Here is a 13,429-nt window from a genome sequence, read left to right on the forward strand (position 1 = left end):
ACCTAATCAATACAGACATTGGTAATATGTCAGATCTAGAGTTCAGAATGACAATTCTCAAGGTTCTAGCCGGGCTCGAAATAGCCATGGAAGATATTAGAGAAACCCTCTCGAGAGATATAAAAGCCCTTTCTGGAGAAATAAAAGAACTAAAATCTAACCAAGTTGAAATCAAAAAAGCTATTAATGAGGTGCAATCAAAAATGGAGGCTCTCACTGCTAGGATAAATGAGGCAGAAGAAAGAATTAGTGATATAGAAGACCAAATGACAGAGAATAAAGAAGCTGAGCAAAAGAGGGACAAACAGCTACTGGACCACGAGGGGAGAATTCGAGAGATAAGTGACACCATAAGACGAAACAACATTAGAATAATTGGGATTCCAGAAGAAGAAGAAAGAGAGAGGGGAGCAGAAGGTATACTGGAGAGAATTATTGGGTAAAATTTCCCCAATATGGCAAAGGGAACGAGCATCAAAATTCAGGAGGTTCAGAGAACGCCCCTCAAAATCAATAAGAATAGGCCCACACCCCATCACCTAATAGTAAAATTTACAAGTCTCAGTGACAAAGAGAAAATCCTGAAAGCAGCCCAAGAAAAGAAGTCTGTAACATACAATGGTAAAAATATTAGATTGGCAGCTGACTTATCCACAGAGACCTGGCAGGCCAGAAAGAGCTGGCATGATATTTTCAGAGCACTAAACGAGAAAAACATGCAGCCAAGACTACTATATCCAGCTAGGCTATCATTGAAAAGAGAAGGAGAGATTAAAAGCTTCCAGGACAAACAAAAACTGAAAGAATTTGCAAACACCAAACCAGCTCTACAGGAAATCTTGAAAGGGGTCCTCTAAGCAAAGAGAGAGCCTACAAGTGGTAGATCAGAAACGTACAGAGACCATATACAGTAACAGTCACCTTACAGGCAATACAATGGCCCTAAATTCATATCTCTCAATAGTTACTCTGAATGTTAATGGGCTAAATGCCCCTGTCAAAAGACACAGGGTATCAGAATGGATAAAAAAACAAAACCCATCTATATGTTGCCTCCATGAAACTCATTTTAAGCCCGAAGACACCTCCAGATTTAAAGTAAGGGGGTGGAAAAGAATTTACCATGCTAATGGATATCAGAAGAAAGCAGGAGTGGCAATCCTTATATCAGATCAATTAGATTTTAAGCCAAAGACTATAATAAGAGATAAGGAAGGACACTATATCATACTCAAAGGGTCCGTCCAACAAGAAGATTTAACAATTTTAAATATCTATGCCCCCAACGTGGGAGCAGCCAACTATATAAACCAATTAATAACAAAATCAAAGAAACACATCAACAATAATACAATAATAGTAGGGGACTTTAACACTCCCCTCACTGAAATGGACAGATCATCCAAGCAAAAGATCAGCAAGGAAATAAAGGCCTTAAACGACACACTGGACCAGATGGACATCACAGATATATTCAGAACATTTCATCCCAAAGCAACAGAATACACATTCTTCTCTAGTGCACATGGAACATTCTCCAGAATAGATCACATCCTCGGTCCTAAATTAGGACTCAACCGGTATCAAAAGATTGGGATCATTCCCCGCATATTTTCAGACCACAATGCTCTAAAGCTAGAACTCAACCACAAAAGGAAGTTTGGAAAGAACCCAAATACATGGAGACTAAACAGCATCCTTCTAAAGAATGAATGGATCAACTGGGAAATTAAAGAAGAATTGAAAAAAATCATGGAAACAAATGATAATGAAAATACAACAGTTCAAAATCTGTGGGACACAACAAAGGCAGTCCTGAGAGGAAAATATATAGTGGTACAAGCCTTTCTCAAGAAACAAGAAAGGTCTCAGGTACACAACCTAACCCTACACCTAAAGGAGCTGGAGAAAAAACAAGAAAGAAACCCTAAGCCCAGCAGGAGAAGAGAAATCATAAAGATCAGAGCAGAAATCAATGAAATAGAAACCAAAAAAACAATAGAACAAATCAACGAAAGTAGGAGCTGGTTCTTTGAAAGAATTAATAAAATTGATAAACCCCTGGCCGGACTTATCAAAAAGAAAAGAGAAAGGACGCAAATAAATAAAATCATGAATGAAAGAGGAGAGATCACAACTAACACCAAAGAAATACAAACTATTATAAGAACATACTATGAGCAACTCTACGCCAATAAATTTGACAATCTGGAAGAAATGGATGCATTCCTAGAAACATATAAACTACCACAACTGAACCAGGAAGAAGTAGAAAGCCTGAACAAACCCATAACCAGTAAGGAGATTGAAACAGTCATTAAAAATCTCCAAACAAACAAAAGCCCAGGGCCAGATGGCTTCCCGGGGGAATTCTACCAAACATTTAAAGAAGAACTAATTCCTATTCTCCTGAAACTGTTCCAAAATATAGAAATGGAAGGAAAACTTCCAAACTCATTTTATGAGGCCCGCATCACCTTTATCCCAAAACCAGACAAGGATCCCATCAAAAAAGAGAGCTATAGACCAATATCCTTGATGAACACAGATGCGAAAATACTCAACAAAATACTAGCCAATAGGATTCAACAGTACATTAAAAGGATTATTCACCACGACCAAGTGGGATTTATTCCAGGGCTGCAAGATTGGTTCAACATCCGCAAATCAGTCAATGTGATACAACACATCAATAAAAGAAAGAACAAGAACCATATGATACTCTCAATAGATGCTGATAAAGCATTTGACAAAGTACAGCATCCCTTCCTGATCAAAACTCTTCAAAGTGTAGGGATAGAGGGCACATACCTCAATATCATCAAAGCCATCTATGAAAAACCCACCGCAAATATCATTCTCAATGGAGAAAAACTGAAAGCTTTTCCGCTAAGGTCAGGAACACGGCAGGGATGTCCATTATCACCACTGCTATTCAACATAGTACTAGAGGTCCTAGCCTCAGCAATCAGACAACAAAAGGAAATTAAAGGCATCCAAATCAGCAAAGAGGAAGTCAAATTATCACTCTTCACAGATGATATGATACTCTATGTGGAAAACCCAAAAGACTGCACTCCAAAACTGCTAGAACTTATACAGGAATTCAGTAAAGTGTCAGGATATAAAATCAATGCACAGAAATCAGTTGCATTTCTCTACACCAACAGCAAGACAGAAGAAAGAGAAATTAAGGAGTCCATCCCATTTACAATTGCACCCCAAACCATAAGATACCTAGGAATAAACCTAACCAAAGAGGCACAGAATCTCTACTCAGAAAACTATAAAGTACTCATGAAAGAAATTGAAGAAGACACAAAGAAATGGAAAAATGTTCAATGCTCCTGGATTGGAAGAATAAATATTGTGAAAATGTCTATGCTATCTAAAGCAATCTACACATTTAATGCAATTCCTATCAAAGTACCATCCATCTTTTTCAAAGAAATGGAACAAATAATTCTAAAATTTATATGGAACCAGAAAAGACCTCGAATAGCCAAAGGGATATTGAAAAAGAAAGCCAACGTTGGTGGCATCACAATTCCAGACTTCAAGCTCTATTACAAAGCTGTCATCATCAAGACAGCATGGTACTGGCACAAAAACAGACACACAGATCAATGGAACAGAATAGAGAGCCCAGAAATAGACCCTCAACTCTACAGTCAACTAATCTTTGACAAAGCAGGAAAGAATGTCCAATGGAAAAAAGACAGCCTCTTCAGTAAATGGTGCTGAGAAAATTGGACAGCCACATGCAGAAAAATGAAATTGGACCATTTCCTTACACCACACACAAAAATAGACTCAAAATGGATGAAGGACCTCAATGTGCGAAAGGAATCCATCAAAATTCTTGAGGAGAACACAGGCAGCAACCTCTTCGACCTCAGCCGCAGCAACATCTTCCTAGGAACAACACCAAAAGCAAGGGAAGCAAGGGCAAAAATGAACTATTGGGATTTCATCAAGATCAAAAGCTTTTTCACAGTAAAGGAAACAGTTAACAAAATCAAAAGACAACTGACAGAATGGGAGAAGATATTTGCAAACGACATATCAGATAAAGGACTAGTGTCCAGAATCTATAAAGAACTTAGCAAACTCAACACCCAAAGAACAAATAATCCAATCAAGAAATGGGCAGAGGACATGAACAGACATTTCTGCAAAGAAGACATCCAGATGGCCAACAGACACATGAAAAAGTGCTCCATATCACTGGGCATCAGGGAAATACAAATCAAAACCACAATGAGATATCACCTCACACCAGTCAGAATGGCTAAAATCAACAAGTCAGGAAATGACAGATGCTGGCGAGGATGCGGAGAAGGGGAACCCTCCTACACTGTTGGTGGGAATGCAAGCTGGTGCAGCCACTCTGGAAAACAGCATGGAGGTTCCTCAAAATGTTGAAAATAGAACTGCCCTATGACCCAGCAGTTGCACTATTGAGTATTTACCCTAAAGATACAAACGTAGTGATCTAAAGGGGCACATGCACCCAAATGTTTATAGCAGCAATGTCCACAATAGCCAAACTATGGAAAGAACCTAGATGTCCATCAACAGATGAATGGATAAAGAAGATGTGGTATATATACACAATGGAATACTATGCAGCCATCAAAAGAAATGAAATCTTGCCATTTGCGACAACATGGATGGAACTAGAGCGTATCATGCTTAGCGAAATAAGTCAAGCAGAGAAAGACAACTATCATATGATTTCCCTGATATGAGGAAGTGGTGATGCAACATGGGGGCTTAAGTGGGTATGAGAATAATAAATGAAACAAGATGGGATTGGGAGGGAGACAAACCATATGTGACTCTTAATCTCACAAAACAAACTGAGGGTTGCTGGGGGGAGGGGGTTTGGGAGAAGGGAGTGGGATTATGGACATTGGGGAGGGTATGTGCTTTGGTGAGTGCTGTGAAGTGTGTAAACCTGGTGATTCACAGACCTGTACCCCTGGGGATAAAAATATATGTTTATAAAAAATAAAAAATTAAAAAAATAATAATAATCTTCCTTCATCTCAATGATCCCAGGTTCCTGGGATCAAGTCCCACATTGGGCTCCCTGCTCAGCAGAGAGTCTGCTTCTCCCTCTCCCACTTCCCCAGCTCACGCATTCGCTTTCTCTCCCTCTCTCTTGCTCTCTCAAATTAAATAAAAAATCTTTAAAAAAAATAAAATCTTCCATCTGAATTAGAAATGCCATCCTAGATCCAGAGTACACTAAACACCAGTTCACAGCAAGTAACAGGTAGGGGCAACAGGTTATGCTATGGCAGGAGGAAGCAATCAGCCAGATCCGGAAAAAGAAAGTGCATCAAGAAAGAGGAATGTGGGGGGCGCCTGGGTGGCTCAGTGGGTTAAGCCACTGCCTTCGGCTCGGGTCATGATCTCAGGGTCCTGGGGTTGAGCCCCACGTCAGGCTCTGTCCAGCGGGGAGTCTGCGTCCCCCTCTCTCTCTGCCTGCCTCTCTGCCTGCTTGTGATCTCTCTCTCTGTGTCAAGTAAATAAATAGAAAAAAGAAAAAGAAAGAGTGATGTGGGCGGGAGGAGCCTGTTAGAAGGAACTATCTCCAAAATATACCATGAGATGGAAAATGCAAGGTGCAGAAGAGTGTGCTTGCTGTATTTGTGTTGCAAGGGACAAAACATGATCTATTCATTTTTTGTAATATGAATTTTCTCATTTTAGAAAGATCCAAGAAATAGGGTTACCAGTTTTTCACTTTGGAGCCTTGTGAATGTAAAATTTATTCACAACAATTACAATGAAAAATGAAAACATGGTAAACTTAAAGTTGACTCTTGGGTGTATTCTGAATGCTATCTAAAACCATGTATTCTCAGGGCACCTGCGTGGCTCAGTGGGTTAAGCCTCTGCCTCCGGCTTGGATCCGGATCTCAGGGTCCTGGGATCGAGCCCCACATCGGGCTCTCTGCTCATCAGGGAGCCTGCTTTCCCCTCTCTCTCTGCCTGCCTCTCTGTCCACTTGTGATCTCTGTCTGTCAAATAAATAAATAAAATCTTTTTAAAATAAAATAAATAAATAAATAAAAGCATGTACATGGAGCACTGTCCAAACCACATCAATTTCTTAGGAAAATAAATCTAAAGAAAATTCTGACTACACTTAGGACACTTTGAAATTCTCCTTCCTTCAGTAGTTATCTTTAAAAAGAAGATCTAAAGCACAAATAATTCTTCCCTGGTGTCAGTGAACACTACAAGCCAGACACCATGCAAAGCGCTTCCTGTGAATGGAATCAGCCAGGAACCACTCAGACCCTCAGGGGCAGACACTGCTCTTCTCCCCTGCAAATGAGACGGCTGTGAGGGGATAACTCGTCCAGCCCAATTGTAACAAATGCTAGTGCCAGGAAAATCTCACTGTAACAAAAATGTTTATAATATTCACCCCATATTTTATTTATTACAATTAACTCTCTAAATCCTTTACGTCCGCCATAACACCATCCATACTTGTATAACCAAGACGACTCGTGACGCTAGTGATCTGTAATGTCCTCATCTGCAGCCAAAATACAGATGCATCCACTCAGCTCTGCCCACTGAAGACTTTACATCATTCAAACCAATCTAAGGTTTCTGTAGCAACATCAGAAGAAACCACTCACGTCGCTCATTCCTCTCCATTCCCCACCTTCTGCAAATCGACTTCACTTGGGAACAGATCTCTGGGATCTTACAACACTGAGCTCACATGAGGGCAGGTCAGAATACACACCTCAAAGGATTTGGGATGCGTGGGATACAAGCCTGTTCTTCAAAAACAAAGCCCAATAGAAGCACAATCCCCAGTCCGCAAGTGCTGGGTCTGGGAGAACTTACCCTCGCTGGCGTTTTCCTTCAGCTGCTCTTCATACTCCTGCATGGCGGACACACAGCTGTTGTGAATCAGTTCCCCCAGGCGTTTCAGATCTGCTACAGACTTATCTACCAGCTCAGCATCTCGTGCTATGCACTCCAGCCTGAGGAAGGACAAATACAGCGACAGATCAAGGCCCTGTGCCCACTTCTCTAATGTCCCATGAGATACCCCTGGGCTCATATAAGCCTGCTCCTGCAAAAAAAAAAAAAAAAAAAAAAACCACATTACATTCTTCTCAACTTTATTGATCATTCCAAGGCTCCAGCAAGAAAGCCTCCAACAGTTTCTGAGGGCTAACCCACTCGTTTTCCATCATCAGGAACTGTGATTTGGAATAGTTCACAAAGTAATTTCAAAGAACACAGGGGAAGGAGTCAGCTTTCTCTGCTAACTAGATGGACTGCCTGACAGTGCAGTAGAAGTGCCAAGGTGGTCTGCACTCTTCTGCTGCCTTGTGCTCACTTTCCTCTCTCCAGCCTACTTTCATTCTTTACAAAATTCCTAGAAGCAAAGTACATTATGTTTCAGTGATCTCATACGGAGCATGAGAACACACCAATGTCCAAAAATCAGTCTGCCAGAAGGGGCCAGAGGCACTCTTCCACACCGTGGTGGTTTTTATGGTCCCTACCTCAGATAAGCATTCTATCCTGGGTGGCCAGCAACAACCCTGGAGAGGTGCACCTGACCTTCTTGGCTCCACTGCTACTACTGCTACCCATCACGGCTTTCTCTCCAAATGGAGAAGACAAACACAAAACACACAGGCTGTAATTTCCTTCCACTCCATGAGTTTATCAGGAAGAAGAGAAAGGCATCTGCTATTTCCGTCAAGTCAATACTATTATGTATGGGCTATATTGCTGATTCTGGACAAAGCAAAATAATAAACTAGTTGAGATAGTCTTTTGTTAAAATCCAACTTCTGAGTTCATTTCCTGAATGCCTGTAAAATAGTAATGACAGCCAACCCTCTAGTAAGTTCCTGCTGGCAAGATGTTAATTACATTTAATCCCCATGACACCCTACTAAGAAGTAGAAGACTACAAAATCACGAATTTACATTACTAAATAAGGACTAAATACGTGCATTCTTCCAAATGGAATTATCTGAACATCTCTTCTGGAAATCATTTCCCTGTATTCTGCATGTACTTGCTTCCTGTCCACTCAAGCAAAATCTCTGTACAGATGGTCATTTTTGGCATCCCTCCCCAAAAGGACGTGTACAATCACACAAGATATAAATATTTGTAAAAGAATGTTTCCAGGATGAAAAAAAAAATTCCCAGCATTAGTATTAAGTGGGAAACAGTACCCCCCCCCAAAAAAGCCTGCTACATAATAAACATGAAAAACAGGTGACGAAGGAGCTTACCGTTCAAGAGGGAGACCAAACTTCTTATATGCCTTGATGAACCTGAGAACACAATCAATAAAACACATTAAAAAACAGAGGCTTTGGCTCTGTTAGTGCAACATATCCTGTGGCGAATGGACCATGCTGCACACACTGTGTGAAAACAGACTGAGCCCAAACCATGTAACTGCCACTCAACAAAAGAATGCTGAATGTCTTTGAAACTGGTCCGCTTAAAATAATGAGTGCTAAAGATGCAGTAAAATGAAAGATCAACGTTATTCTCAATGACTGATCAAGAAACCGTTAAGGGATGTAAAAGATAACGGTGATCTAACTCTAATAGTATTCTTTTTTAGAAGGTACAAGTTTATGGAGTAAACTTGTTTACATTTACGTAATTAATGATTCAACCCCAACTTCTGTGAAAAGACCCCAACATGGTTAAGAGCTCTATCTAGGGACTGTATATTCCATACAATAATATTTATTATTTTCTGGTCCATAACACAACTGTAAGATTTTTAAGACTACCTCAAATACTTCCGGGAATAAGGCAAAGTAAAATAAACATGTGATTTAAAACTTCTTAGACAAAACTACTTTGGAAACTCTGCTGACTTCTTCCCGACCTTGTCTCCAAACAAAAATCCAAACAATCCTTCCACAGATCTCTAGCCTAAACTCTACTGTACGTCAACCGTGTCATCTGTTTTCCCTCCTTAGAACCAATCACTAACACTTTCACTGAAAAGCAACAATCCCTGTACTCGTCCACGTCACTGAAATCGTCTGGTTAGGCAACAATGTAAGGTGAGATACTTTGGGGGGATAAATAGAAACAGAGAACACAGCAACTAAAAAAAAGGGGACGGGAATGAGCAGGCCCACGGCTGGGAATCAATACTAAGGAAGAGCATGGACAGAACGACTAGGAAAGTGTTATATGGGTAAGTGAAAGTGAAGCGTATTCCTCAAGTCTACACTTCTCCTTATTAATATACACTGAAATATTTCATGTATAAAATAATATGATGTTTGGGGATTACTTCGAAGTAATCCTAGGAGGGAGAAGCATTTCTGGAATGGTGGAGTAAGAACTTCTGAAATTCTGCTCCTCCATGAAAGAACACTGGCAAAACACTGCCCCCTATGGACGTTGTTAAACTCTGGCGTTTACTCAAGCAAACGGCCGGAACTCAGTTAAGAACGAACTGAAAGCTCTCTGGCATTTTACCTTTGCTCTATTGCCATGCTCCTCTCTCCACACTCCATGCCAGCCTGGAAGACCATCATCTTTGTAACTACAGTAGTTGTCCAAAGCAGCAGCCTATCAGCCACTGGAGGAGGGAGAACAGGCCTGGAGCGACCCCAAAGCTCTCTTCCCTGAGAACATGCTAACATGCTCTGACCTGGCACCACCCTGAGAAGCTCCATTCTCAGGCCTGCATTCCCTGACCTCTCTGTGAAAATGACCGTCCAGAGTTCATTGGTGAAAACAATTAGAAGCAAAGCTTTAAGACCATAGCTACTTCAGGCAACATAACCAATTTGGGGTAAGAACAGGATGACCAAAAACTGAAAAGGAAAAAGTGATGGGAATGCCCACAGGGATCTTTGGAAAGCTGACGTGTTCCTGAAAACCTATAAAACCACGCATCAGAGCAAGGGCGTGTGCATGCACAGGGAAGACCTGAAGTGGTTCACCTGTCACCTCCAACCAGTCCCAGGCTCTGTGCAAGCAAGAACTGATAACGAGGCAGAGCCGTACCATGCCTGCCAGACCACTGAAAACATGCCCCCGATAAACACACCAGCTTGAGGCATTTAAGCAAATCTCTGTCCAACCATTAGCTAATGGCTAAGCTAGATGAGCAGAGACTTGAAACCACATGACAAGGAATACAGACTTCGCAGAACTAGTCCAGAAAAGTGACTAAACGATAAAAAGCAAACAGCAAACACAACAAACTGGCTGTCAGGGGAAATCTGATTTCCACACCTGCCACACTGTACTACTTACAATGTCCGATTTTCAACAAAAATTATAGAAAACACAAAAACAGAAAAGTAGGACCCATGCACAGGGGAAAAAAAAAAGCAATCAATGAAAATGCTCCCTGAGAAAGTCCAAAAGTTGAACTTAAAAAACTGGACTTCTAAAACAAAGAAGAAATTAAGACATTCACAAATAAACAAAGATAAAGAATTTGCTGCTATCAGACTTGCCCTAAAAGAAATACTAAAGAATCCTTCAGGCAGAAATCAAAGGACACCAAATGGTAACTAAAATCCACACAAAGAAGTAAGAAGAGTAACTGAGTAAGTATAGAGATAGCATAAAAGTACTTTTGTTTGTTAACTCTTTTCTCCTGATTTTTAAAAAACGGCATAAAGCAGTTATTAGAAAACTGTGTTGAGGGGCGCCTGGGTGGCTCAATGGCTTAAGCCTCTGCCTTTGGCTCAGGTCATGATCCCAAGGTCCTGGGATCAAGCCCCTCATCGGGCTCTCTGCTCAGCGGGGAGCCTGCTTCCTCCTCTCTCTCTGCCTGCCTCTCTGCCTACCTGTGATCTCTGTCAAATAAATAAACAAAATCTTAAAAAAAAAAAAAACTGTGTTGACAGGTTTATAAAGGGTAAAGATATAACTTCGGTGACAATAACAACACAGGAGTGGGGAGAGGAATGAAGTTATACTGGAGTAAAATTTTAATATACCATTAGAATTAAGGTGATAATAATCCAAACTACACAATTCTAAGTTAAGGTACTAATTATCATCTCGAAGACAACCACTAGGAAGATAACTTTGAAAATATAGTAAAAGAAACTGTATAGGAGAATGAGAAACACCAAGAAAAACAAGGGAATTAAAATGGTATATTAAAAACTAACCTACATAACACAGAAGATGGTAGTAGTGGGGGAATAAAGGAAAGAGACACAAGACATAAAGAAAATAGCCAAATGCAGATATAAATTCTATTTTGTCAATAAATACATGAAATGTAAATGTGATTAAAGACTCTGATCAAAAGGAAGAGACTGAGGGATGCCTGGGTGGCTCAGTGGGTTAAGCCTCTGCCTTCAGCTCGGGTCATGATCTCAGGGTCCTGGGATCGAGCCCCGCATCGGGCTCTCTGCTCAGTGGGGAGCCTGCTTCCTCTCTCTCTCTCTGCCTGCCTCTCTGCCTACTTGTGATCTTTGTCAAATAAATAAATAAAGTCTTCAAAAGGAAGAGACTGAAAGAATTTTTAAAAATGATAGAACTACATACTGTCTGCAACAGACACAAGCCAGACTCAAAGACAGGCATACTGAAATAAAAAAGATAATGTGCATACAATATCCAAAAGAGACCTGAAGTGGCTATACTAATACCAGATTTTTTAAATGAACTTTAGGACAAAAAGTATTACTGGAGACAAAAGAACATTTTATGAGGATAAAAGGGCCAATCCATCAGACAGAAGACATATCAGCTATAAAATGCATGCACCTAACGAGAGCCCCAAAATATAGGAGGCAAAAACTGACCAAAGCAGAGGGAGAAACAGACAAAACAGTCCAGGTAGAGACTTCAACACCCCGTTTTCAGTAACAGCTAGAACCACCAGGGAGACGATTAGTAAGGAAATGGAAGACTCAACCCAGAATCAAACATCTGTAGGACACTGTGTGCACCTACAGCAAAATACATATCCTTTTGAAAATAATACTGAGGGTAAGAAGGAAGAGGATGTTACATAGAAGACCGACTACAAATTCAGAATGGTTAAGATGATAACATGGTAAGTATGGGAGTAAATACCCTCATCTGTCAATGTTTGTATATATTTACACTTTTCCCTAATAAATTAAACAAAGCAAGAAAAAACAAACAATGGTAACGTTTAGAGGAAAATAAAGACTTCATAGTTTAAAACACATTGACCTAGAAGACTATCTCATATAATTACAATATGGATTGGCTCAGAAAGCTGCCTTCATACTGTTTTTCTAGCCTAAAATAAAAAATATCATGCAAAGTGGTTGGAAAAATGGCTTATGCAACAATTTTACATCTTTTCGGAGGGTGATGTGTGTGAATTAAATACCAACAACGTGCAGTACATAGAGACACAGAAAGATACTACATCAATCAGATACTAAAATCAATCAGAGGCGGGAAAAAGGCTGCAGAACAGTATTCTGGGTGCTCAGAAACCAAACCACCACCAAACTGGCATCAGTACTAACACTGACAGGAAGTGAACTTCAGAGACAAGGGGTATGAGGGCAGTTTATCCGTACCATTTTAATTTTTTATATTCACACTCTTTCTTTAATACACACAGACAGGTGTGCGTCTCTATGTATGTTTGCATGTATGTATTCCTATTCTTAAATCAAAACAAGTAAGAAAGGCTCAGGCCAAGTTTGCCTCCAACTGTCTCTTTTGCCTTGGCTGGACTTTGGTGAAATCGCTCAGAGTAACCAGAGAACAGGAAAAAAACAAGAGCTGTGCAATGCGAGAGCGAGCTCACGTGAGGAAAACCCTGCAGGGCAGAGTCTTCTGAAGACTTGGGGCATAACTCCATCCCCTGCCTTCCTTGCAGGTACCAGTCCCTGCCCACCCTGTCTTCAATGTCAGGAACGCTATCAGCCCACCTCTCGCAGCATGACCTCCACGCACACTCCAGAGAGAGCGAGCAGACCCTCCACCAACCTTCGGATCTCAGCGTCAGTAAAGCCCTCGACAAGGTCCTTCCGCACGCTTCGGGGGCGCCCTCTGCGCTTCGGCTTCTTGTCATCATCAGAGTCATCCGTCTCGCTCTCAGAGGCAGAGGATCTCTGCGCCTGCCTCTTAGACTCAGTGTCAGAGTCACTGTCATTTGTCTGAGCCTGAAAAGGCAAAGTCACATTGTAGCATGGGCCAGCTGCAAGAGTCCAAGGGACTAAAACCAACCCATCTTAATTCTTTAGAACTCAGAACTTTTCATCATACTGGACAAGTCCAATGTGGAGGCAGGTGTCCTGTAAAGAAGGAACATCTGCTTGGGACAGTTACCTTCCACAGATGTAGTGCAATGTAATGACAAGTGAAATGGAATAAAAGTATTTGAATTGTAGGTTTGTTTACTTCCTTAAGTAAGTTACCCCTCTGTGC

General features: G+C 40.8%; 1 protein-coding gene across 2 annotated transcripts in view; it reads right to left on the reverse strand.

Annotated features, from left to right (window-relative positions):
• CHD2 (chromodomain helicase DNA binding protein 2) overlaps positions 1–13,429 on the reverse strand; it is a 121,605-nt gene that overhangs the window by 32,888 nt on the left and 75,288 nt on the right. For both annotated transcript variants that reach the window (XM_082736714.1, XM_082736715.1), the window contains 3 exons: positions 12,989–13,164; positions 8,299–8,340; positions 6,880–7,019 (listed from right to left, as the gene is read on the reverse strand). In XM_082736714.1, coding sequence (XP_082592840.1) covers positions 6,880–7,019; positions 8,299–8,340; positions 12,989–13,164 — 358 coding nt within the window. The remainder of the gene's footprint in view (positions 1–6,879; positions 7,020–8,298; positions 8,341–12,988; positions 13,165–13,429) is intronic.

The sequence above is a fragment of the Mustela nivalis genome (genome assembly GCF_964662115.1).
Source record: "Mustela nivalis genome assembly, chromosome: 6".
Lineage (NCBI taxonomy): Eukaryota > Metazoa > Chordata > Mammalia > Carnivora > Mustelidae > Mustela > Mustela nivalis.